The sequence below is a fragment of the Alosa alosa genome, chromosome 12 (assembly GCF_017589495.1).
Source record: "Alosa alosa isolate M-15738 ecotype Scorff River chromosome 12, AALO_Geno_1.1, whole genome shotgun sequence".
Classification (NCBI taxonomy): Eukaryota; Metazoa; Chordata; class Actinopteri; order Clupeiformes; family Clupeidae; genus Alosa; species Alosa alosa.
Window position 1 is genome coordinate 32617808 of NC_063200.1, and position 23956 is coordinate 32641763.

The 23956-nt window shown below is 42.7% G+C and overlaps 1 protein-coding gene and 1 pseudogene across 1 annotated transcript; one reads left to right on the forward strand and one right to left on the reverse strand.

Moving 5' to 3' along the window:
* The first annotated feature begins 414 nt into the window (after positions 1 to 414).
* On the forward strand, positions 415 to 17486 carry nop14 (NOP14 nucleolar protein homolog (yeast)). Its single transcript, XM_048259660.1, has 19 exons — positions 415 to 558; positions 807 to 996; positions 1128 to 1262; positions 1433 to 1574; positions 1864 to 2009; positions 2175 to 2309; positions 2484 to 2606; positions 2715 to 2846; positions 2951 to 3260; positions 3842 to 3972; positions 5210 to 5295; positions 5521 to 5656; positions 5835 to 5936; positions 7412 to 7565; positions 8969 to 9128; positions 14995 to 15139; positions 16542 to 16660; positions 16774 to 16929; positions 17079 to 17486. The coding sequence occupies exons 2-19, from the start codon at positions 814 to 816 to the stop codon at positions 17173 to 17175; spliced, it is 2592 nt and encodes an 863-aa protein (XP_048115617.1). The 5' UTR covers positions 415 to 558; positions 807 to 813; the 3' UTR covers positions 17176 to 17486.
* A 1425-nt stretch (positions 17487 to 18911) lies between these two features.
* LOC125305223 lies at positions 18912 to 22545 on the reverse strand (annotated as a pseudogene).
* Positions 22546 to 23956: the final 1411 nt, after the last annotated feature.

Sequence of the window (23956 nt, forward strand, 5' to 3'; positions counted from 1 at the left end):
GTGTAGGCCTAAGCAGTTATCTCCCATGCAGGCAGATATATAGGCACACTCAACATGTTCTAGGCTTTATAATACAAATTATAAACAAAATAAGCCATCAAAACATCTACCGATTTTGGGGTTATTTAATTCATAACTTGATGGGTGCTTGCCAAAAGCCAGCCACTCAAAGAGTTGAAGTGGACTCCATCTCTCTGATGCTGACAGACAGAGGCAAGAGAGGCAGAAACATGATTGAAAATTAGGGACAGATAATAAGAGAAAGACCATTTTGGAAAAGGCAGGTAGGGAGAGAAGTTTAGCTGTGAGTCCATATTCAATGATCATGAATAAGGACGACATATCAGTGGACAGGAGGATTACCACAAGGGGGCGACCAAGTAAATGTACCTGCCTTGTTACTATTCACTGCCCTTTAACCTTCAGCCTTCGACATGTTCACTACGCAGTAGCAACAACGTGGGTTATGCTGCAGACCGATGTTCTGAAACAGTCTGCAACGTATTGACTGTACATTAACCAATGTAAAATTATTTCTCCCTCCTGATGACATAATCGGTAAGGCCCTTCTGTTTTAGCATTTTAACAGGTCTGGATTTCTCACCTATCGGGATATTATCAACACGTAACATAATAAAGCTAGGCTAACGCCAGAGTTTTGAGCCTGTAAAGTGTTTTGAGTCTGTAACTCAACAACAGTTTGTCATTATAAGATCGGTATTCTTTAGCAAACATGGATATTACACCTGATGGTAAGAATACTGTTATCTACGTGGTTTACAATGCTGTCTCATTCGTATGTCTAGCCTCATTATGGGCAAACAGCAGAAGAAGAAGAATGTCGCCGATAAAGTCCGCAAGACCAAAACTTCGACGGAGATCAAGAATAACCCATTCGAAGTAAAGATAAACAAGAAAAAATTTGACATTCTCGGCCGGAAGACCAAACATGATGTTGGGCTCCCTGGTGTGTCCAGATCCAAGGCTATCAATAAAGTAAGAGACGTCGTGTGAAGATGAATGCATAACGTTACATTTTGTTAAACATGTTTCAGAAATGTTCAACCTGTGATTAATCAACATTTAAATTCTTCATGGGTTTTTATTGATTTGTTTGTTTTTATCAGCGGAAAAATACACTGTTGAAGGAATATAAACAGAAAGGCAAAGCAAACAAGTTTATCGACAGACGGTTTGGTGAATATGACACCAAGATGGCACCAGAGGACAAGATTCTACAGAGATTTTCTTTGGAGAGACAGGTATTTTCCCTATCTATCTTAGTCTGTATAGGATTTTGCTGAAATTATGTTGCCAGTTGTGGCTTCATATGACAGAGCTGACAACATGATACAATGTAGGCCTACTTGGTGTGATCTTTTTCTTGGCTTAACACATTTGTGGTCCTTAATAACATACTGTTGACATCTAGCGGACTCTGGAGAAGAAGGACATTTACAACCTGAACGAGGATGAGGAGCTGACCCACTATGGCCAATCATTGGCCGAGATGGAGAAGCTCAATGACATTGTCGACAGTGATAGTGACTCGGAGGAGAAAGGACTGTTGTCTGGTATGAATTGCATTCAAATTAAATGGCAGTTGCCTTGTGCATAGCAAAGATTTTTTTTTTCAGCTTCACACTTCTAAAGTATCGGTCTCCCAGTTCTGACACTAACTGTTCATCAACAAAATTGATATGGTATTGGTACATGGTATTTGGAACTTGTATTCTATACCATGTAATATACTATGTACTGCGTAATCTTACTATTTTTTTTCTTTGCCTGTGTCAAAAGTTTTCATGGAATAATTTCACGCTCTCTGTGGGTTGTGACTGTCGCCATTGTGTTCTACTCCAGCGGAACTCACGGCCTCACATTTTGGAGGTGGGGGTGGTCTCCTAAGAAAGAAAAGCCCAGGAGAGAAAGAGGATGAGGGCTCCCAGAAGGCAAAATCTCGCCAGGAACTTATAGAGGAGCTCATCATCAAGTCCAAACAGGAGAAGGTTAGTTCTGATTCCTACCTATCTATTTCTTATTATGCATGCATTTCTTACTGTGCTCATCTCCATGAACAGATTGTTTGTATAAAAGCAGAAATCCTTCAGTCAGCTTTTTTTACTTCAATTTTTGCACTTGTAAGACCTGTTGTCATGCATTGTTTTGCTTAGAGAGAGCGTCAGACTCAGAAAGAAGAGGCCCACGTTCTGACAGAGAAGCTGGACCAGGAGTGGAAGTCCATCCAAGGTCTACTGTCCCACAAAGGCTCCAAAGCCCAAAGCCAGGACCAGACGGAAAAGCCTAAGGTGTGCTGCTGATAGACTTAAGAAGATGTTGGAAATGATTCCATGCCTCTACACATAAATATTGTAGTAGTCTTTTCTCTGTGACATTGCATGTCTTTATGGTCTCTGCAATATCTTGTGTGTGTGTTTGTGTGTGTGTGTGTGTTTGTGTGTGTGTTTGTGTGTGTCCCACAGCTGGATGATTATGATATGATGGTAAGAGAGCTTGGCTTTGAGATGAAGGCTCAACCTTCAGAGAAACTGAAGAGTGAGGAGGAGCTGGCTCGGGAGGGGAGAGAGAGGCTGCACATACTGGAGGTACGTTCATTCCCTCACTGTTTCCTTTTCCTCAGTGGAATGATATGAGTTCTACCGAACTCCAGTGAAATGTGATGTTGACCATGACATGTGTCTGCTGTTATAAAGGCAGACAGATTGCGCAGAATGAAAGGTGATTTGGAGGAGGGGCCCAAGAAAAAAACGGTTCACTTCTCTGCTGATGACTTGAATGACGGCTTCATTTTGGACAAAGAGGACAAGAAGATGCTGGCTTATCAGGTTAGACTGCAATGTCACACTCCTGCTTTCTGAAGATGGAGTTCAGACATCAGAGTGTCAGAAATTCCTGGTTATTTTTTCACATTGATGGTGTTGATCTACAGGATGGAAAGTGGAGTGTGGAAGAGGAAGAGGAGAAAGAGGGGGAAAGTGAAGAAGAGGTGGAGGAATGTGAAGAGGAAGATGATGGTGATGACGACGGTGATGACGACAGTGGCAACGATGAGGACGAAGACGACAGCAAGGAAGATGCTCACTCGGACCTGGAGTCAGAGCAGGGCAGTGCAGAGGAGGAGGAGCTGGACAAAGATGAAGAGGAATTCCCAACTGCCAGCGCTCCACGCCCTCTCAGCGAGGAGGAGAGGAAGGCTCAGCAGGAGATTGCAAAGGCCGAGCTGCCCTACACTTTCAAAGGTATCCACTCAGCATGCTTCTAGATCTTCACTAATGGGACATAGCCAGATGCGTATTTGACATATGCATCTACAGACAGCCATTCTGAAATATAGATTTAATGTTTGTGGTAAGGTAAAGAATATTGATATTTAGTCTTGGGCAATTCAGTGTCCTTTACATAAAGAAAAGAAAAGAAAATGGATTAAGTGAAGACTGGTTGTTCAAAATTGCAGTCTACTAAAAAGGAAGCCAAAAGTATCATTAGCTAGATGTCCATCCATTTGCCATCCATTTTAAGCACTTTCATAAAAAAAATTGACCAAGCACATACAAGTCTGTGTGCATATTTGTCCACTCAAAGAAAATCTGTGGGATCAAACCATGAGGGTCCCAGTTATCAAATGGTCAAACTATAGAAATAGTGGAAATCAAACTAAAGTTTTTATTTTTTGCTTTGTTTTTCTCTCTCTCTCTCTCTCTCTCTCTCTCTCTCTCTCTCTCTCTCTCTCTCTCTCTCTCTCTCTCTCTCTCTCTCTCTCTCTCTCTCTCTCTCTCTCTCTCTCTCTCTCTCTCTCTCTCTCTCTCTCTCTCTCTCTCAGCTCCAGAGAGCACAGAGGAACTGAAGAGCATGTTGCAGGGCCACTTCCCAGAGAAACAGCGCCTAATACTGGACAGGACTCTAAAGTCCAACCACCCAAGTTTAGGAGTCGGCAACAAATTAAAGCTACAGGTGAGCAATGAGCATAGGATTAAACTGTAGGATTTGTAAGATCATGCCTGAATTCATATTATGTGCATATTACTAATTGTATATTGTGCACAACATGCATGTAACAGGGCTCCTACGGGTCATGGGATTTGTGGAATATCATGGAATTTTGATAAAGTCTAGACATGTAGACATTTATCATTTTTGGGGCAAAGTCATGGAATATCAGGGAATTTTGTTGTAGCAGCTGCTCTGAAATCATTAGTCGGTATATTGTATCATTATATGGTAAGTCATGGAAATTCAGTTTCCAAGTCATGGAATTTTACATTTGACTTAGAGTGGGTACCCTGACTATACATAATCCACTTCTCTGTTGAGAACACTGTGCATTTTGTAAGACTAGTGCAGTGTCCGTTCAAACATGCTATTCCTGCAGAAAACCTGTAACCCAATTACATGGCCGCAGGTAGGCCTACTTTAAAATGGGATGATGGGGATAAACATAATTCTAGCTAAGCATTCAATAATGAATACTGCATATTTTATTATAATATAATAAATGTGCACTGAGCAGAATTTAAGCTGCATGTGATATTTTTTACAGATCAAAATGGCATAAGCCTAACAGCTGTTTTGAGTCAATGCTATATGTTTAGCCTATCGAATAACTTAATGATCGAGAAGACAAATCATTTTGTGGAATGATGCATCATCGTAAGAAATTTGCAACGTCATTTTGAATAACCACTGCATACCTGTGTGTGTTGTTGCAAAATCCACAGAATCCTTTTATGCAAGCAAACCACACGCACACATTTTTCTGACGTCATCCTACGGTTGGTGAGTTTGAATGAGTTGACGGTCATATTTAAAATTAAGAGACCTCTGCAAATTTGAATATGACCGTCAACTCATTTGAATATCACTCAGCAACTGTAGGATGACATCAGAAAATGTGCAGTGGTTTCTTAATTTTGTCCACCGCTGAACCCTCTCGCCGCCACCATGTAGATTACGATTCACTTCTATTTATGTCAACGTCACTCAATAAAATCCATTGTTAATCCAATGCTTAACAGTTAAAAATGTTGGTGCTGGTGTGCGTGAGCAGGTGACCAGTGTGGCCGCACCGATGTGTGTTGCGCTTAGCTGCAAGTCACTTGATTGGCTTTGCATCTGTACTCTTGAGCAATCAAGATGAGTTTAATGTCATCTAAAATGATGCTACTCTTCTAAAATGATTCATCTCTCCTAGAAAATGTTTGGCTTCCTGCTGGAGTACATGGGGGAGCTGGCTAGCAGTAAGCCTCCTGAGCTGAACACCGTCAACATTCTCATTCCGTGAGTTGGGGACAGGGGGCGGGGTTGCACGATGCACTCTTGTGATTTCATTCACACGCATTCTTGTGACATTTCAAAATTATCAAATGTCATTTAGAAAAATAACAAAGTAACTACAATGTCATTCCTTGGTCAACAGTCACCTGAACCTGCTGCAACTCTCCCTCAACTTTCTCTGATCTGATTGGTCTCCACCCCTCTCTCTCTCCCTCTCTCCACTCACAGGCAGCTGTATGGACTTAGTCAGCTCTTTCCTGCTGCAGCCTGCAAGGCCATGCAGACACTGCTTACTGACAGTGCACATGACATTGAAGAAACGGTTGAAGTTACAGGACGTGCTGCCTTTCCAGGCTTAGACGTGGTACATAGATGTTGATTTATTTTTTTATTTATTTGTAGAAGTTCATGAGACAAAATGCATGCATATTCTTTTGATGTATATTACATGAATTATTTCACATGGCCACATGTTATTGTGAGAAATTTAGTGTAATTTACATGTTCTGATGTTTGATGTTCTTGTACTGTTGTTATTTCAGCTCATTTATCTGAAGATTACAGCTCTGCTGTTCCCCACCTCTGATTTTAGACACCCTGTCACCACACCAGCATTTCTTTGCATCAGCCAGGCCCTTACCAAGGTGTGTGTGTGTGTGTTTGTTTGTTTGTTTGTTTGTTTGTTTGCTTGCTTGCCTGTTTGTTGTCCACACTCAGGTGGACATTCATTTATGTTCACTGATGTTGTTATTATTATTCAAGCCTGAAAAAGAACCTCATCCCTCATTTCAGGCTTTGATTGAGAAGTATAGGGGTGTGTAATAGCTTAAGTCTATATTGAATTTCCCTTTGTGTTATATACTTTTCAGGGTTTTATACCCTACATATCTAAACACAATACCAATAACCATGTATGTTATTATTTAGGTGTATCCCTCTAAGTGTGTGTGTGTGTGTGTGTGTGTGTGTGTGTGTGTGGAAGTGAGTGGGAAATGTTGGGGAAAACCACCTTCAATCACTTTGTTTATTCGGGTGGGCACACTGCCAGATGTAAACACTTATTTAAGGCAGAGGAGCTGTTGGGCAGGCCTGCTCCTGTGTGTGTGTGTGTGTGTGTGTGTGGAAGTGAGTGGGAGACAAGGTGGTGTATGTTGGGAAAAACCACCTTCAATCACTTTGTTTATGTGGGTGGGCACACTGCCAGATGTAAACACTTATTTAAGGCAGAGGAGCTGTTGGGCAGGCCTGCTCCTGTGTGTGTGTGTGTGTGTGTGTGTGTGTGTGTGTGTGTGTGTGTGTACATCTCTGCTCAGATACAAAACAGGGTTGTCAAAGCAAAGCCATTCCCATCTAGGGAGGGGAAAAAATGATCAGTCACCTTATGGAACACAAGCACTCAAAACAGTGTAATGGGTTTGTTACCATGAGGAACGTGCTTGAAGGTCATGCAGTTTATATGTGGTGGCTAATGATATTTATGTTGTTGCTCAATACCATGAGAATGGAAACTTAATATGGGGTGTGTAGGAAAAAATGACTATGCAACCTCTGGAGGTTTGTATTGATGAGGCTAAAAGTAATAAGTGTGTTTGAGTATGTGAGGAGTGTGTTTCTGAATGAAACTAATACTTCACAACTAGCCACATGAAAGGGCCTATTTCGCATTACATTTTAAATTACACTTGACACAAATAAGGCCTAAAAAGCTGCAACCTGCCAATGGCAGCTGACCTTATTTATTATTTTCACAAGTGTTTTTCATCATCAGTCCGAATCAGTGTAGCAGTTTAGAGTGGCAGTGCTTTACACACATATTGTGTCTGACCAGAGTGTACGTCAGAGTGTCCACTTACGCTTTCCTTCTATTGTTAGAGCATATGTGAACAATGACCCATAGTTAAACACATTGTTACGTCACATCAGTCATCGAGGCCACCACACACACTACACTAGGCATGTGAATTGATTTGTGTACGTTTCAGTCACACCTACATCTTGCCTGTGGTGTCCCAGTAGGAATCTCTTCAAATGTGTGTGTGTGTGTGTGTGTGTGTGTGTGTGTGTGTGTGTGTGTGTGTAAACAGACTTTTGTTAACCCTCGTGCTGCTTTGTGGCCCAGTGTCCCCTGACTTGTCTGCAGGACGTGACGTGTGGCCTGGTCCTGTGCTGTCTTGCTCTGGAGTACGTGGCCCTCTCTCAGCGCCTCTGCCCTGAGGTCATCAACTTCCTGCTGGGAGTGCTACACCTCGCCGTGCCTGACAAGACTAACCTTGGTAGCGTGCACTCTCTTCTGCTCATTGTCTCCTGACTGTTATTCTCAACAGTGTATTGTATTAATGCCTGTAGGGGGCAGTCTGATAGTAGGAATGCATTTAAGCTTACCTCACTTTAGACACTGGCTGTTAAAAATCCCAGACTGTTATCTGTGTTAGCTAGTGGTTCATTAGGGAGTGTCAGAAGACTAGCTGTCATATTCTTGCCATATTCATTTACACATGAATTTGACCAACTTTGCTAGAAGGTCAGGTGGGGTTGTTCAGTTCATCCTCTTAATGTTTATCTAATGAGTTTGTTCAAAACTGTGATCTTTCCAATTCTGTGTTATGTCCAGGCCAGTTGAAATGGTTGAAGCAGTTTATATCGATTAAGACAGGGGTTTTCAACCAGTGGTCCGCGGCCCACTTGTGGTCCGTGAGGACTTTGCAAGTGGTCCGTGACCATGAATTCAGTAATGTAGTTTCAATGTGAGAATCAGTATTTTTATTCAGTGGTGGTCCTCGGGTTGCGTAAATAGTCAGAATAGCTCTAAATGAGCAGTGTTGTCAAACTGTCATGCCACCCGTGTGATTCCAGCATGTGGGCTAGTAAGTTTTTTTATGATACTCTGTAAATAACTGGTGGGTGTTGGCTACCACTGTTATTACCTCATTTGCCGCTGCCAGCAGTGTGTGTGCGCGCATACACTTGAGAGAGAGAGAGAGCGAGAGAGCAAGAGCGACAGCGCACCAAGCCCCAACTATTAGCATTGTGTCCAGTCACACTCCCGGGGGAAATGCCTTCTTTGCCCCGTCAACGGCCTCTGCTGAATGCAGTAACGGTAGGGCTGGAAGTCGTAAAGCCTGCTGGGAGGGCCGCTTGTGCCATAAGCTGTGCAGCCTGTTAGGAGCAGAAGAATCCAAGGCGTGGGCAGGCATGTTTGATACGCCTACTTCATCATTATTTGATGTTTATGAAATTTTACATTGGTGACAAATGGAGATAAAAATATGGATTTCAGTTCCAATGCAGGCATGTTGTTAAATGAATTTTGTTAACTTGAGCCACTGCTGTTTTGTTCTGTTGCGGTCTTCCACTTAGATGTATTCATTTAGCGTTTTTCCCAAAGCTACGTGTGTTCTATGCTATCCCGATCTACTCTCATCTGTGTTTACCCAATCCGAATCGATCAGTTTCCTACCAGTTTCTACTGGATTCTTATCCAGTTAGACTGGAAATATGTCTCATCTTTACTTGGTTATGTTCCTGTTGGTCTGTTATTTTCCATTATAGTCACCTTTCTAGTTGGACTTGTTTTGAACTGCCTCTTCCCGCTTCTGCCCTTATTGCATTTCCTGTAATGACTACCATCTGTGTCCCTCAGGAGAGTTCACCTGTCCCTTTGTGTGCTCTTTTGTAGGGTATTCGGTGGTGTCCCCTTTCAAGCAAGTAGGCCGGTTCGGTGAGCTGCTAGTGCTGAGCAGCCCGGAGGCCCCTGAGGGTTGGAGCAGGAAGGCCCTGCCTCTCTCCGCAACCCAAGGGCTCCAGCTCCACAGCCACCTGGAGACGAACCACTACAGGTGAGAGCGACCGAGTGGCCCTGAAGGAGCAGAATGGGGGCAGGGCACGAGATTTCCCACATTATAGTGCTGTTTGTGCTAAGTGGAGCTTCTAATGTGTGTGTGGTGGCCTAGGCAACCCCCTTCCACCAATAGTCCCCAAACTACACATCAACAACATGTAAAGCATCATCCTGTACTAGATTGATGGTACCCAGACTGTTTTGTGCTATTTTTGTGCAAACCAGGTAAAAAAACTAGTGGTAGTGGTGCTGTTAATTATCAGTCGAGATATGCTCAACTATAGCAATAAGTCAACAATACAATAGCCTTTTGATTATTCCCAGTGCATTGGAACATTGCTCCTAAAATAGCATGAGAGAGTGAACACACAGAGTTGTAGTTGCTGATTATTATGACCTCCATTATTATGGTCCCCGGGGGCCACTCCCCCCCGCGCTGGGCCCCCCGAAACCCAAAAAATGCAGTTTTTCCTAAATAACTACCTGAACCGTGGCACCAAGGATGAAGACATTTTTATGGTATGTTGGTCTCAAGGGCCCACATCAACCTAGCCCATAATCACTCATTTGTGATTTGCACCCCCCCGGTAAAAAATGAAAATGCAATATTATTCTGCTTTAATCGCCCCATCCTTCAGTTAAGATGTTCAGAACTGCACCAAATTTTATGTGTATGATTAACCTGACATTCTCTGGGGGTATGCCAAGTTATGTGTACATTTAGTGACTGTACACTCATTGGCCTGTAGATGGCGGTATACACACGCACATACTATCGGTATCGGCAATTAGAACGGCCGATACATAATTACAAATTCAGTAGGATTAAAGGAAAACCAAATATTCATCATTTGGCTTCATTTCCAGTATTGGCGTTACGTAGTTGTTTGTCCACCACATGGCGCATCGTTGCAGTGAGACGTAATTTTGTTGGAAGTTAATCTAAAGTGGGTTGGAAAGACGCTTTCTACAAGGACACTGTAGTTTACCGCAGAGAACGTCTAATAAGGGTAGGATGATTTTCACATGAAATGTAATTCCCATTTCTTCTTGAAGCCAAAATAGAGAATGTTTATCGGACATGCTTGGTTTTAACTGCAGGTACGTTAATCTTATACAAGTTGTATAGGCCTACCTACGACCTAGGTAAAATAATGTTAGGCCTACCATTGGCATTGGTTGAGTGATGGAGGCCAATTTGATTATTGACCAGTGTATTTGTAGAAAACCATAAATGCAGTTAACCAAGCACATTGATATCAGTGCTGTTATGTATCTTTCGACTGTCATCTTCTTTTCTGACCATTATAGCCTACAGGAGCGTGTGAGTTAGTCACAACGCGTTCGCTAACGTGGTTTTCTAATGGAAAATATAGGCCTAGCCTACCTGAAAGATAACCTGTCTATGAAGCATCCTAAACAGGCTGGGACATTTCTGCTTGCTAAATAGGTTTTTCTGCTGTTGATTCGCTCACAGTCCTTGGTTGCCCTGTCAGTGCTTTGTGAAATGTTGCATTGGCCTACAGTAAGACCACAAAAAGTCTCAAAAAGCATCTGAGCTAACGTTCATTCCCAAACAATCCTCTATTTTCAAAGGTGTTTCAAGTAACGTTAAGGAAGAGCATGGCTCAATTGACTAGACTACATAAATTCGTCAAAGTGAATAATTTGTGTCAACTCGTCACAATGTAGATTTATTAACGCACCAGTGATGATCTAGGCTACATCTCCATTTAAACCAAATGTTTTAGAGCACACTTTGAGATGTATCCAGGGCAGGGCTGTAGCCTATTGCACGTGCTACAAAAATCATTCTGTGTGATGGATGATTTACTAACGTTACGTCTGATACAGTTTTGCCTATGGCTATACATGCGTGAGACTGAGACGCTTGTTTGTTTGTTTGAAGTGCTTGTTTAGGGTGTGACTGTGAGAGGTGAATCGATGTGCTTTGATTCCAGCTTGGTAGTTGTAGTCTATGCGATTAAAAAGCACGTGTGTGTGGGAAGTATCCAAACAATGATAACACTTTCATTATGGCTGCCTTAGCCACAGACCTTCAGCTACTGTGCAGTGGGTCCCATTTAGAAGTGGCCACTTCATTCGCGCTTTCTGTGATTCACGCAGCTGGGTGAAAATTACAACTTTTCGCCAAGAGGTGGCAGCTTAAGTCCGCTTGATACTGTAAGGCAGGTGTTTTTAACCAGTGGTTCGCAGCGCACTCGTGGTCCGTGAGGACATTGCTGGTGGTCCCTGACCATGGATTCAGTAGTTGCAATGTGGAAATCAGCATTTTTCCCCACAAACAATAACGGACGCAGCTCTCAACTTGGCCCGTTAAAATGTGAATAGTCTAGCGACGCATTTCATGAAGGCCCTTTTGGACATGCAGTTATTTGTACCACTGGTTAAATGTAAAACTGCATTTCGTTTTAGACTATTGGTATTTCATTTGTGCATTGACAATAAAGTTGAATATCATATGAACTAAAGATGACTAAAATCGTGCATATGTAGAAGAAGAAACATTCACAAAAATCCATGGCATGACCTCTTTTCTTGATAGCTGTTGAAAACTGCTTGGAAATAACAGGGATTGTTTTGTTTGTAAATAAATAACTAAATAAAATTGATACCTTCTGTTTTCCCCAAATACAATGTAGCCTACAGGTGTACATGGCCTTTCATCAGTCCAGTTGCAATGGATGAACTGTGATGAACTGCCCTACTTGTGATTGTTTAGAGATTTTAAAGGTTTTATAACAATCCTACAAATTTTTTGGCTAGTGCTACAAGTCTATTCACCTTCGCAGCGCCAGTAAGCTACTTGCTGTGCGGCCCGCAAACACACATGCCAAACAAGCATGCACAAAAGTTTCAAGAGTGGGGGATGGAGTAGAAGATGGAGACAAATTGATTAATGTAATTTATTTTCGCAGAATGGATGTACAGAACTGAGCGGCGGTCATATTTTGTACCGCTATGCGGTACATCTAGTTTATTTAATGACCATGATGAGATTCATTGACTCCGTTCAGACTGGGGGTCAAGTGACCAGGTCAGACTTCTTCAGAAAATCTTGCCCAGATCTGATTTTTTCAAATCAGATTTAGACCACTTCCATATGTGGTCCTGAATCAGACTCAGGTCTGATTTTTTTCAGTGCGGCCGCAGTGTGAACAACCAAGGCGGATTTGTTATTGTTATTTTGCGCATGCGGAAACCGCAAACAGTTCACACTGGAATCTGATATAGGCCACATTTTAAAAGGTAATGTGAACAGCCAAACAAAAAAATCGAAGCAAAATATCTGAATTGCGCGTTAAGACTTGCAGTGTGAACGGGGTCATTGATGGCTTTGCTTAAGTAAGTGGGCAGCCGTGGCCCACTGGTTAGCACTCTGGACTTGTAACCGGAGGGTTGCCGGTTCGAGCCCCGACCAGTGGGCCGCGGCTGAAGTGCCCTTGAGCAAGGCACCTAACCCCTCACTGCTCCCCGAAATGCTGTTGATGCAGGCAGCTCACTGCGCCGGGATTAGTGTGTGCTTCACCTCACTGTGTGTTCACTGTGTGCTGAGTGTGTTTCACTAATTCACGGATTGGGTTAAATGCAGAGAACAAATTTCCCTCAAGGGATCAAGAAAGTATATATACTTATACTTAAGTGACACACCATTACCATGATGTGTTTGTCTAGCACTGTACAAAGTTAGATGTGCGTTATTTGATAGGTCACCATATTCAACCTACCTTGGGCTAAGGACACACCCACCCCGCCCCACCCTCCAATTTCATAACTCTGAGTAAAAGAATTTCCCAGGCAGTAGCTTGCCTTGCTTGCAAACTCTGACAGTGTTAACAGACACACCCTCTGAGTTATGATGCGAGTTATGTAACATATAAATGAGTGATGGAAAACTGATGTCACCATTCCAAATCTATTTGATATTTTTTGCGATCTCCTGTGCCACCCCCCGCAAGACTCCCTTGGCGACTGCCCATGTTGTTCATACAGCCCCCACAGTGGCAGTCATTGGCTCATTGTAGACCACATAGGTAAACTCATTCTCAGAGAAGTAGAATACTGTATATGCGAAATGGTTGATTGTGCAGTGGGAGTCACTAAACCAATTTGTCTGCTTTTGTCTGTCTTGACCACTTCTCCAATTTCAGTTTTGCATGTAATAACATAATGTGCCACATCCATGCCTCATTGCGGTGTTTTCTTTTTAGTATATGCACTTTCTGTCCTGACACAACTGATTAATGCACTGTACCATGTGCTGCATCACACTCAAGCTCTTGCAAGTGGTGACGGAGAGTTTGTTATGGGTAATAGTGCACATGCTCGGGATTAGTCAGCTGATCCTTCACACAGCATCTGATGTGTGGGCAATACTTACTCAGATGGAATGGGTTAGACGTACACAGCCATGATTTAAATCAATGTGATGCCCTCCTGTTCATCCACTTTGGATGTGTATGTGTGGAAAGGAAAAGTGTCCAGCTACTGTCTAACGTCCATGTGAGGGTCAAGGGTTCCCCTGCACTGCTGGTGAGGAGTTATTGCTTTCAAGAGGAGATGGCAAAAGCGGTAGGCTCTGTTTTCACTGTGCCACCGCCCCATTCTCAGATCTGTTGTAATGCTCTTCCATTATAGCCCTTCATCAACACCGTGTCAGAGAGCCTGACCACACCGCCGTACTGACCAGTTTAATTAGATGACTAGAGACATAGTCTGTTCACAATTGCGTGACTGTCATCTCTTCTGTCATTCGTGTGTGGAAGATCTATGTGTTAAAGATGATGTAAATTCTTTCATCAATTGTGTTCATCTAACTTTGTGCTTGTTTTAGAGGTGGTGCATGGGCTTAACTCGAAAGAGCTGAAGTATAAGCTTCCTTAAGGGATTTTCCCATTAGCAAATCTGTGACGGATGCTTTGACTGCACACATGGGCTCAAGTGCAGTTTAGGGCTCAAGTACAGTTCAGGGAAATAATTTCTGATTGCCCAGGCTGTTGAAGTTTGGTAGCTCGTTGAGAAAAAAACTTGAAAGCCCTGCATGTCAGGCAAAGTGATTTTGCAAGTTCTGTGAGTTTTATTGGTATACCATCAATAACATTAAACATTGTCTCATGACACCTACCTACCATGGTCTAAATCTCCCAAGAGCAGGCCCATGGCAACATGGCACGGAAAGTCTCTTAACAGGAAATAACAATCAGCACGGTGTGTGTATCTGGTGTCATCATCAACCTCTTTGGCGAGTCCCTGTGGGGTAAATTACCTGTAGCCCAGCTGGGCGTAACGTTCCATTCTCATATGATCACAGTTGTGAGGAATGGCTTTGGGTCTTCACGTGTAGGTGTGCAGTCGTATCCTAATTGCTCAAATTCTTCAGGCGCTTACAAAGACAGATGCAGAGCAGCGTATGTGTGCAAAGAATCCCACTGTAGCGATAATGATCACACCCGAGTTGGCCTCCCCCGGGGAGAGGGCTACAATGCTCTGGCCCAAGGGCCTGTATCTGTACATTCTCTCTACTGTAAAATCTTGATGCAGAACTCACACTGATCAGGACTGTAATTCGTATCTTTACTTGGAGTATTCTTATTCCTCACTGCCATGCAATTGCTCTTATGCAAGGCAGAGGCTGACCTGTATAAGGATGATGAACAGTAATGTCCATCTCATACATTGGTACTATTGTGTTGACTGACCAGAGCTATACAATGTCACCAGACATTGTACAGGGTTTGATCAATCATCTGATTTGCTTTCCTTTCCCAAATCATATTTTGTGTCATCACTCTGGTTCATTGTGTTATACATGTTCTACTCTGGTTTTCCTTTCATGTTTGTAGGCTGTCGTTGCTGGATACCTGTTTAGACCTTGTGAAGAAGTTTGCCGTTTTATATAAGGACATCCCTTCCTTCTTCCACATCTTTCAGCCAATCAGGGCTGCTCTTAAGCACCTCCCTTTGAAGAACTACCCATCCACTTTACAGGTCAGTTTGAGCCTGACGTGCAGCTTTTCCTCATCCACACTCACAACACATCTCCAGATTTGCAAAGGCAAGGAAATTTCACATGAGTGTTGCTATGAAGTCTGAGACATTTATCTTAGTATTTGAAAATCAAGATCAAGATCAGTAAAATATAAATATACACACTATAGATCAGGGGTTCTCAAAGTTTTGATTGGTGAGGGCCAATTCAGGAACCCAACATTAACTGAGGGCCGCCAAAGGGGCGGGGGGAGAAAAAAAAAAAAAACTGGAAAAAAAAAAATCCCATTTGTATCATTTTAATGAGCAGGTTGCATCTCTGCAGTTTATATTTACTGCATTAAACACATTTGAATTCATAACTGAGGCTAAACCTGGAAAACTTGTGAAAATCTTAAGAAAAATTGCAATGCACACACAATCCCTGGGGTTCTCTACCCTCTATCTCTTTGAGATATAACTGTTCTGGTTGCAGTCCATTTCAAGTACAAACTTATTTAGAACATTCTCAGTGTGCCTTGCTTCTTATCAGCATAGGCCTTATTCAGGGCCAATTCCAGCTACCAAAGCACCACAGGAAAACCTGACGGCCACTAAACACCACTAAACGAAGATTCATTCTTTTCAAACCACACAGTACAGTTTTACAGATGTTATCGTGGGCCGCCAAAAATGTTTCCGCGGGCCGCCATTGGCCCCCGGGCCGCCCTTTGAGAACCTATGTGGTAGATCTAGCCTAAACACGTGTTCATATGGATGGCTTACTACATAGTCGTACAGTACCTGATATAAGGACACCAGATACCAGAACCACAGCAGTTGGTGTGCTTGTACAGTATACACTGTATCTATACAGTGGTCCTGTAGGTCAAGGGGTCAATCCCACGGAGCTTAAGTGAATTATCAAATCAGACACAATCTGTCTTTCATCCTACGTTTGGACTGGCTAGGCATAATACTTTTCAAGATATTAATGCCCAAACATTGCTTCTAAGAAAATGTCAAATTGAAGTAATATCAAGGACTGAAAAATAGACAGATTTGAACAGAAATATTTGACAGGCCTTCGTGTCGGGACCCATTCATGATCTAAACAGATATACAAACGAAATCTGAATCTGAACGACCCATGTGCCATCTGTAGCATAGTGTAAATTACTTTAACGAAAAGTATCTGATAAAGAAATAAATACAAATGTAATTCCAGCTAGGAAGTATGAACCTGGTAGCCGACATCCAGGGGTATAACTGATTTGAAGTCTTGATGATTTGATTAAGATTAGCATCTCAATCAACACAACCAGACAGTAGCCCAAAGAACCAACACAACACTTGTATAGAATACTTACTCCTTTGTACCAAACTAGCTGAGTAAGGCAATGTAACCCCCTCTCTTCTGCAGGAGTGTCACAGGGAGGTCCTGGAGGCTCTACCAGAGACTCCTGCAGAGCAGCTTCCCCTGGTCTTTGAGAAGAAAAAGCCCATTCCTCTCAAACTTCTTACCCCTAAAATTGTTGAAGTGTAAGTCTCACATCATGTGTTTATATCATGAAACAGATACATACATTGCAGTTCATTTTGATGTATAATTTTCTGTATTCATGATCCTGTTATTTTATTCCTCTTCCATGAAGGCTGGACTATGGCAAGAAGCGAGGCAACACCAAGGAGCAGCGAGAGCAGGAGCGGTTGAAACACAAGTACAAGAAGGAGTTCAAGGGCGCACTCCGAGAGATCAGGAAGGACACACGCTTCCTAGCCCAGGAGAAGCTTTCTGATGTCATGAGAAGGTGTGTTACTGCAGATCCAGTCTGTCCACAGAACTAGAAGTTCTTGCAATATGTGTATTGTTATATTAAAGTAGTATATTGCCATCCATGAAATTATTTACTTGAAAGAAAATGCATGCCTTCTCTGATGTGTGTTTGGCATGTTACAGGGATTCGGAGAGGAAGAGGAAGGTGAAGGAGCTCCTTGGCAGTTTATCTACTCAGGAGGGAGAGTGGAAATCCCTAAAGAAGATGAAGAGGAAGTGAGCAGGAGTGGAAACGTCCCCACACGTAGAACACTGTTCCCAGACACAACTCGAGCTTCATTGTTGTTGTGCTGGTGTGACCTATGGAACTAAACACCATTCCGTTTATATTGTCATGAAGCTGGATGCTGTCCTGCAAAATAACTTCAGGCTGGCCTTTGACATGAGTTTTTATGGCCGAGTTGATACTGGACACTGAGCTAAAGCCACCTGGTCTGGCTGAATCCGTGTTTAAAAATGTTAACTTTTTTTTATAGATTTATGTTTTGTGAATATTGCCATTTTCTGAAATATACCTAATGAAAAAAGTAATGTGTTGAAGGTATTGCTTCTACTGTGACAAATGAGCAGATTGGTGTAACATGTTCTCACGGGTCTTAGGCACTACATGACAGGAGTTCACTGTTATTGTCACCTCACTGTCGTTAGGTGTTAACTAATATTACTACGCTAGGTCGAAGTACTCCCAAGTGCTATTGCGCCACACATTGTAGTTCTCCTGTTTATTCGCTTGGAAAATCGCCAAGTTTCATGTTGTGTGACCTTACACATTTTTATCAACTACTCGTGCAACTGTATTTAAGTAGGGAAAACGTTTTTGATTAGTGCTATCTTCCTCCCTCTGTGGCTACGTCTGAGCCCGCTAGCATAGCAAAATGCCAACACACTCGCGCCGCGCACCAGAGCGTTTGAGTGCACCTACCGACACGGGAGAGGTATGACTCAACTCGTGAAAGTTAAGGTAAGAACATATTACTATAGACATTGGGTGGCGTGTTCCTTTAAAGAAGCACTATGTAGTTCAAACTCTTCAAACTCTTTTGATGATACACTGACTTATAATAGGGAGAACAGTGTCTGTCATTATTACTGTATGCCTGGAGCGTCTGGTACTGCACTATGTACCGTTGGTGTACTGTGCAGGAATGTGACCCTTTTAGTCACTTTTCCACATGCTGAGTACTCCTTTTTTATAATGTACAGGGTTCTATTAAAATCTACCAGAAAGCCCTGATTTTTAGAAAAATAATGGATACTCAGTTCCTTGAAAATACCAAACTTTTAAAATGACACAACCCTACACATTTAACACTGACGCCAAGGGATAAATGCCCATTCTTGCATCGTGTTGCTTTAATATGTTTCTCTGTGTGTTTAGCCAAGGGCTCCAAACTCCTTGAAAGTTTTGCTTTTTACAAGAATTTTGGTTGGGTCAGGAATTTCAATTCTGTAATTCCTTGTGGTCACATATATTTATTTCACAGATACTTGGTAAACAGACATGTATCCATAAAACCAGTGAGACTTGAGCTGGGATCATTACTGTAGGTACACTAGCAACTGTGCAGAAACCTGTTGAAATATTGGATAGGGATCAGTAGATCCCTTATTGGATGGGGTCAGTAGGTACACCAACAACTGCATAGAAACCTGTTGAAATATTTGAGCAGTTATAGTCGTGGTCTTTTCTTAATGTTCTTTACCTCAAGTTCCTGTAACTGCTGTATAGTTACAGTGGGTTGTACTGGGCAATACCATTAATCCAATTGCCAATTTACACTTTGCTGTAGGATAGGTTGACCGTGTATAAAGGTTTTTGAATATGAAAAAATTTAAATATGTAAGAGTGACTGCAGATTCAGTAAATCAACAACCTTCCTATAATGTCCTATTTGTCTGGCAACACTCAAAATGCACACATACACCCAAGCACAGAAACACAGTAGAAACGGAGAGTGCATTGAAGTCAAGCTTTATTTTAAATAGTACCTGGGAACTCCTTCACTTCAAATTCATCTTAACTGTTAACTGAAAAGGAATGTGGGCTCTCTAGACAGCTGAGTTAGACAGAGCATAGCAGCACATGGGTGCTCTGCGCTGTTGGGTCTCTGGAAGTGACTGACAGACAGACAGACAGGCGTGGTGTGTCCTGGGAGGGGTGGAGGACCTTAGGTAGAGTCCTGGATGGCTGTGTGGCTTTCACCTGTGGAGGCATTAAGCACAGAGAGGCATTAATATTTCAAGCCATACTGATTTTCTAGTGACTCCCAGAGCACAACAGAAGTGGTAATGGGTAAGGCTGTCCTCTGCACATCTCAATTAAATATAAACATAAGTGATTAGTTGTATAAATTGGTTTTGTGGTCATTTGAAAATGTCTTTTCTGAGGAGTTTTGGTGTGACGCTCTAATGCAAATCAGGTCATCAAAATATTTGTCCATTATATTTTTGAAAAGGGAAATGTCAAGATCTTAAGATTCAGAAGTTAAACATGGGACTCAAAAGTGCTGTTATGCCTTGAGTGTAGTTATTCGGGTGTGCCTTACCTGAGATTCCTCAGTCTCTTCTCCTCGCCTTCCAGCAGTTTCCTGTAGGTGGCGATCTCGGCGTCGAGCTTCAGCTTGATGTGCAGCAGCTCCTGATAGTCCTGCATGTATTTGCTCATCTCCATCTTGGTCTCGCAGAGCTGGTTCTCCAGTTGAGCAATGATTCCCTCCAGCCCCTGCCATTTTGTCCAGGTGAGCTGCCTCCATGTCTTCCAGCTGCTGTTCCAGAGCAGCATTGCGGGCTCCTCAGGCCATCAATCTGGTTCTGCAGGTCGGTCACCTGGTTGTGGTAGGTGGTGATTTCCTCCTTCATGGTCTTCATCTGGTCCTCAGCTTTGCCAGCTTGTTGTTTCAGTGTGTCGAATTTGCCCTTGTACCACTTCTCTGCCTCCTGGACGTTGCGAGCGGCCACGGCCTCGATCTCGGCACGCATGTTGCGCAGGTAGGCAGCCAGGTCAGGGCGGTCTGAGTCCAGCTCCACAGTGACCTTGGACTCCTCAATCTGCTTCAGAAGGTCAGCCACCTCTTCATCATGCAGCTTCTTCAGGAACTCAATCTCAGCCACCAGCTGTTCCACGCGCTTCTCCAGCTCTGCTTTCTGCAGTGTGGCATTATCCACGTCCTGACGGAACTCTCGCAGGATCATCTCCGCCTCCTCTGCAATGCCAGATTTGGTGAGAGATGGTCAGCATGGCACTACATTGGCATAGAGCTGGTAACTCAGACCTTTAGACACCTCACATCTGAATTGCTCTCAGCTCACCTTGTCATATCACTCTAACTATTACTATAACAGTATTTCTAGTGGAAGCAAATGTGATTGTATATGATTGATATAGCAATACTGTTTGTACACTTTGTGTTAAATGCTTAAAAAGTGCTATATAAATAGATTTTATATAATAATAATAATAATAATAATAATAATAATAATATTATTATTGTTAATAATAATAATATTAATAATAATAATAATAATAATAATAGTATTATTATTACAACTGTTACAATAGGCTACAAAACTGTATCACTAAACCATTGGTTCCCAAAGACTGGATCGCGACCCACGGGTGGGTCGCAGGAGATTTTATTTGGGTCGCCAGCACAATTTATGTTGTGTAGGCCTAGTTTATACCATTTAACCAGGAAAGCTATCAGTTTTCTATTGGGATATAGTTTGTTTACCACAGTGACGGCCCTAGAATAGCTCTGAAACTGGGGGCGAACGCGTCGCAGAGGGGGCAGCGTACATCTCACTCGCAAAAGGAATCATTTCTGTGGGGCGCCTGCTATGGACCTCGAACATAAACGGACAGCTGCTTTCCGTTGACCGATTAAAATCTAGTTACCATGCTGTCAACTAAAGCAGACATCCGTATACCGGGCATGGCTATTCAATTTGCGTCATAGTCTGATAGTTTCGATTGTAGATGCACTCTTTGAAGTTAATAGCAGCCTCCTCACATTCCTTATTATTTCGGATTTAAAATGCACACCAATGCATTGTATAAGGCTACAATTTAAATGGACATTTTAAAAGCTATTATTTCCTCTTGTTTTCCACCTCGCAAACTCCTATTATCTTTTGGCTATTGCGCAAAAGCCTCTTGTTCTGATATTTATTCATTTCACATTCTTACAACAACATAGCTTGTCACAACATCAATACACAGCCTTAGTATAAGGTCGACAAACAAGCAAACGTTTAACTTGCGGATTCAATGCGGATTCAACTTTCCAAAGAAACCTCCAGAATAGGCTACAATATAACGACTTGAGTTATTTGCTGTTTACGTCGGAATTAACGCTGTTATGGATCCATTTGTCTGCAACGCAACGTAGCCTACAACATCTCTCTTTAGATATACAAGAACAGCTTACGGTGTTGAAGAGTGACGATTGCGTAGAATGCAAGAATATCCCCAAACTCTCGGATGCGCATTAAAACGTTATCTTTTAGGTAACTTTCCACGCTGATGGTGCTCAAAATGCAACACAACTGTGTTCAAAGCAGGATGAGGAAAACCTGAGGTTGTGTGTTTGTACAAAACTGACCGAGAATTTTATAGCTTTGAAAATATTTAACATTGTTTCATGTGTAATTGAGATTGCAGAGTTGTGGGAAACTGAGTCAGTGCATCACCAATCCTTGTAATAGTGGTAGTAGGCCAGACCTAGGCGCTATTATGTATACATATGGCAGTGTAGAATGATTAGGGGCTATAAAAGTTTGAGAACCTGTGGCCTAAAACAATATTGGTGGTTGCATGTTAGATCTGAAGTGAAATGGGTCGGGATGGTCTGTCATTTTTTAAAAAGTGGGTCCCCAGAAAAAAAGTTTGGGAAACACTGCACCAAACTACATCACCTCTTTTTCATCACCTCATTGTATCTGAAGACACAAGTATATCCCAAATGATGCCTTCAATTTCCCTTTTGGGATCAATAAAGTATCTATCTATCTAGGTAATGGTATTGATGGGCATTAGCCATTTTTTGTTTGTTATAATGCAGGTATCAATAAACCAACATGTGCCTCATCCCTGTTAGCGTACCTTTGAGGGCCAGCTCTTCCTCCAGTTTGAGCCTCCACACTTCCACCTCCTCCTCGATGTAACCCCTCTCAATGTCGGCCGCACCCTTTTCAGCAGTCAAAGCCTCAATCAGGTCCCTCATCTCCTTGAATTTGATGTCGTGACTCTTCTCGGCGAAGCCCACCGGGCCTCCCTTGAAGCGGCCCTGTAGCTCGGCCAGCTCTGCCTGCAGCTGGGCATGCCTTTGTTCCAGGGCCTGCACCTTGTCAATGTAACCGCAAAGCGCACGCTCAGCTCCTGCATCTCCTCCTTCTCGTTGGCATGCTGCTGGTGGATCTCGGTGCCCACCTCAACAGCAGACACACCACCCTGGTACCCAGCACGGCCGCTGCTGTAGGGAGGAGCCCCTGCAGCGGGAAGGAGATGGACTTGCACCGGACTCGACTGGGAGCCGCTGACCGACAGGGACTTCTGGGAATATGAGGAGCCTCTCATGGTTCTGCCTTTTTGTGTTGTTAGCTGGGTAATAGTTCCACCACAGGAGCTCTGCTTTGCTTGTTCCCCAGGAGCTGGCTGAGCTTGCTACTGACTGTCCAAGTGCTGGACCCTTGGTTTATAAAGGGCCACTAAGAATCTCACACCCCTCTGAAACTCTCACAGGGTTTTGACACATTTTAAATGTGGATCGTGACAAGACAGACAGACGTTACTGTTATTAATAGATAGATATTTGCTTGAAAGAAAATGCATATGCCTTCTCTTTTTTGAACTTCTTTTTATTTCCTTTTATCCAGTGCAGCCTACAATATATCACAACACATTTTATTTATAGTACACTTAAGTGCCACGGATATACAGCTCAAGGGGTTAATAGTCCATGAACATCCCTGATCCTAGCCACCACAACACTACATGTACATTGGTGCATTATGACAGAAGCATATGCCTTCTCTGATGTGAATTTAGCATGTTACAGGGATTCAGAGAGGAATAGGAAGGTGAAGGAGCTCTTTGGCAGTCGATCTACTCAGGAGGGAGAGTGGAAATCCCTAAAGAAAATGAAGAGGAAGTGAGCAGGAGTGGAAACGCCCCTCTCTCCCTGGAGATGGAGCACACATAGAACACCGTTCCTAGACAGAACTATTTGAAAAAGACTCAGGATAACATTAAGAAAGCTATGCCTTGTGCTGGCAGCTTTTCTCCCAAAACCCAGCCTTAAAGAAACACTGTCATTTTTTTGCCTTAAAATAATGGCTTCAAACTCATTTTAATGGCCGTTATCCAGCTTATCCCACGGTTGCCACTATGTATAGCCAATAATCATGCCTTTATAGAATGCAAAGAAAACAAGCGGTTCAGTTTAAAAAGAAGCCAACTTCTTCAGCTTGTTGTACAAATTGGCAACGCCTGCTTCCAGGCTCAACCGTTTACTATGGTTGTTATAGTTACCATCAAAAATTCTAGAGCGCTACGCCAAAGATTCTAGAGCGGAGTACGTAGCGCTCTAGAATCTTTGGCTACGCTCAGCTCTAAGATCTTTGGTTACCATTCAGTGAGCTTTGAATTAATAGCCACCCTACCAGCAAATCAGAAAAGAGTATTTCTCTCTGGGTGATAAAGGGAGAATACCGTCTCGTTCATTGAAGTTCCTAGAACCCCTTTTTTGTGCATTCAGACAGCATGGAACTGGGCATTAAAGAGTTTCTCTTACTGCAGTTCTTATAACTTGCTTAATGTTCTTAGCCTGGGTTTTCCCATGCTGCCTTACACGCACGATGACGACACACCGAAGCGGCTATGAGCTACGTATAGACGCTTTGATAGACATTCGTAGTGCCCAATAAACGGCTCTGGGCATTCGTAAACCAGGGATGCACCGAATCCAGATTTTTGGGGTTCGGCCGAATACCGAATCCACTGG

Bases quoted from the DNA above. Each gene is read 5' to 3' on its own strand.
- nop14 (XM_048259660.1), top strand. From the start codon at position 814: ATGGGCAAACAGCAGAAGAAGAAGAATGTCGCCGATAAAGTCCGCAAG. The intron at 3,973-5,209 runs GTGAGCAATGAG...CATCTCTCCTAG, and splicing joins GCAACAAATTAAAGCTACAG to AAAATGTTTGGCTTCCTGCT. The intron at 15,140-16,541 runs GTCAGTTTGAGC...TCTCTTCTGCAG, and splicing joins ACTACCCATCCACTTTACAG to GAGTGTCACAGGGAGGTCCT.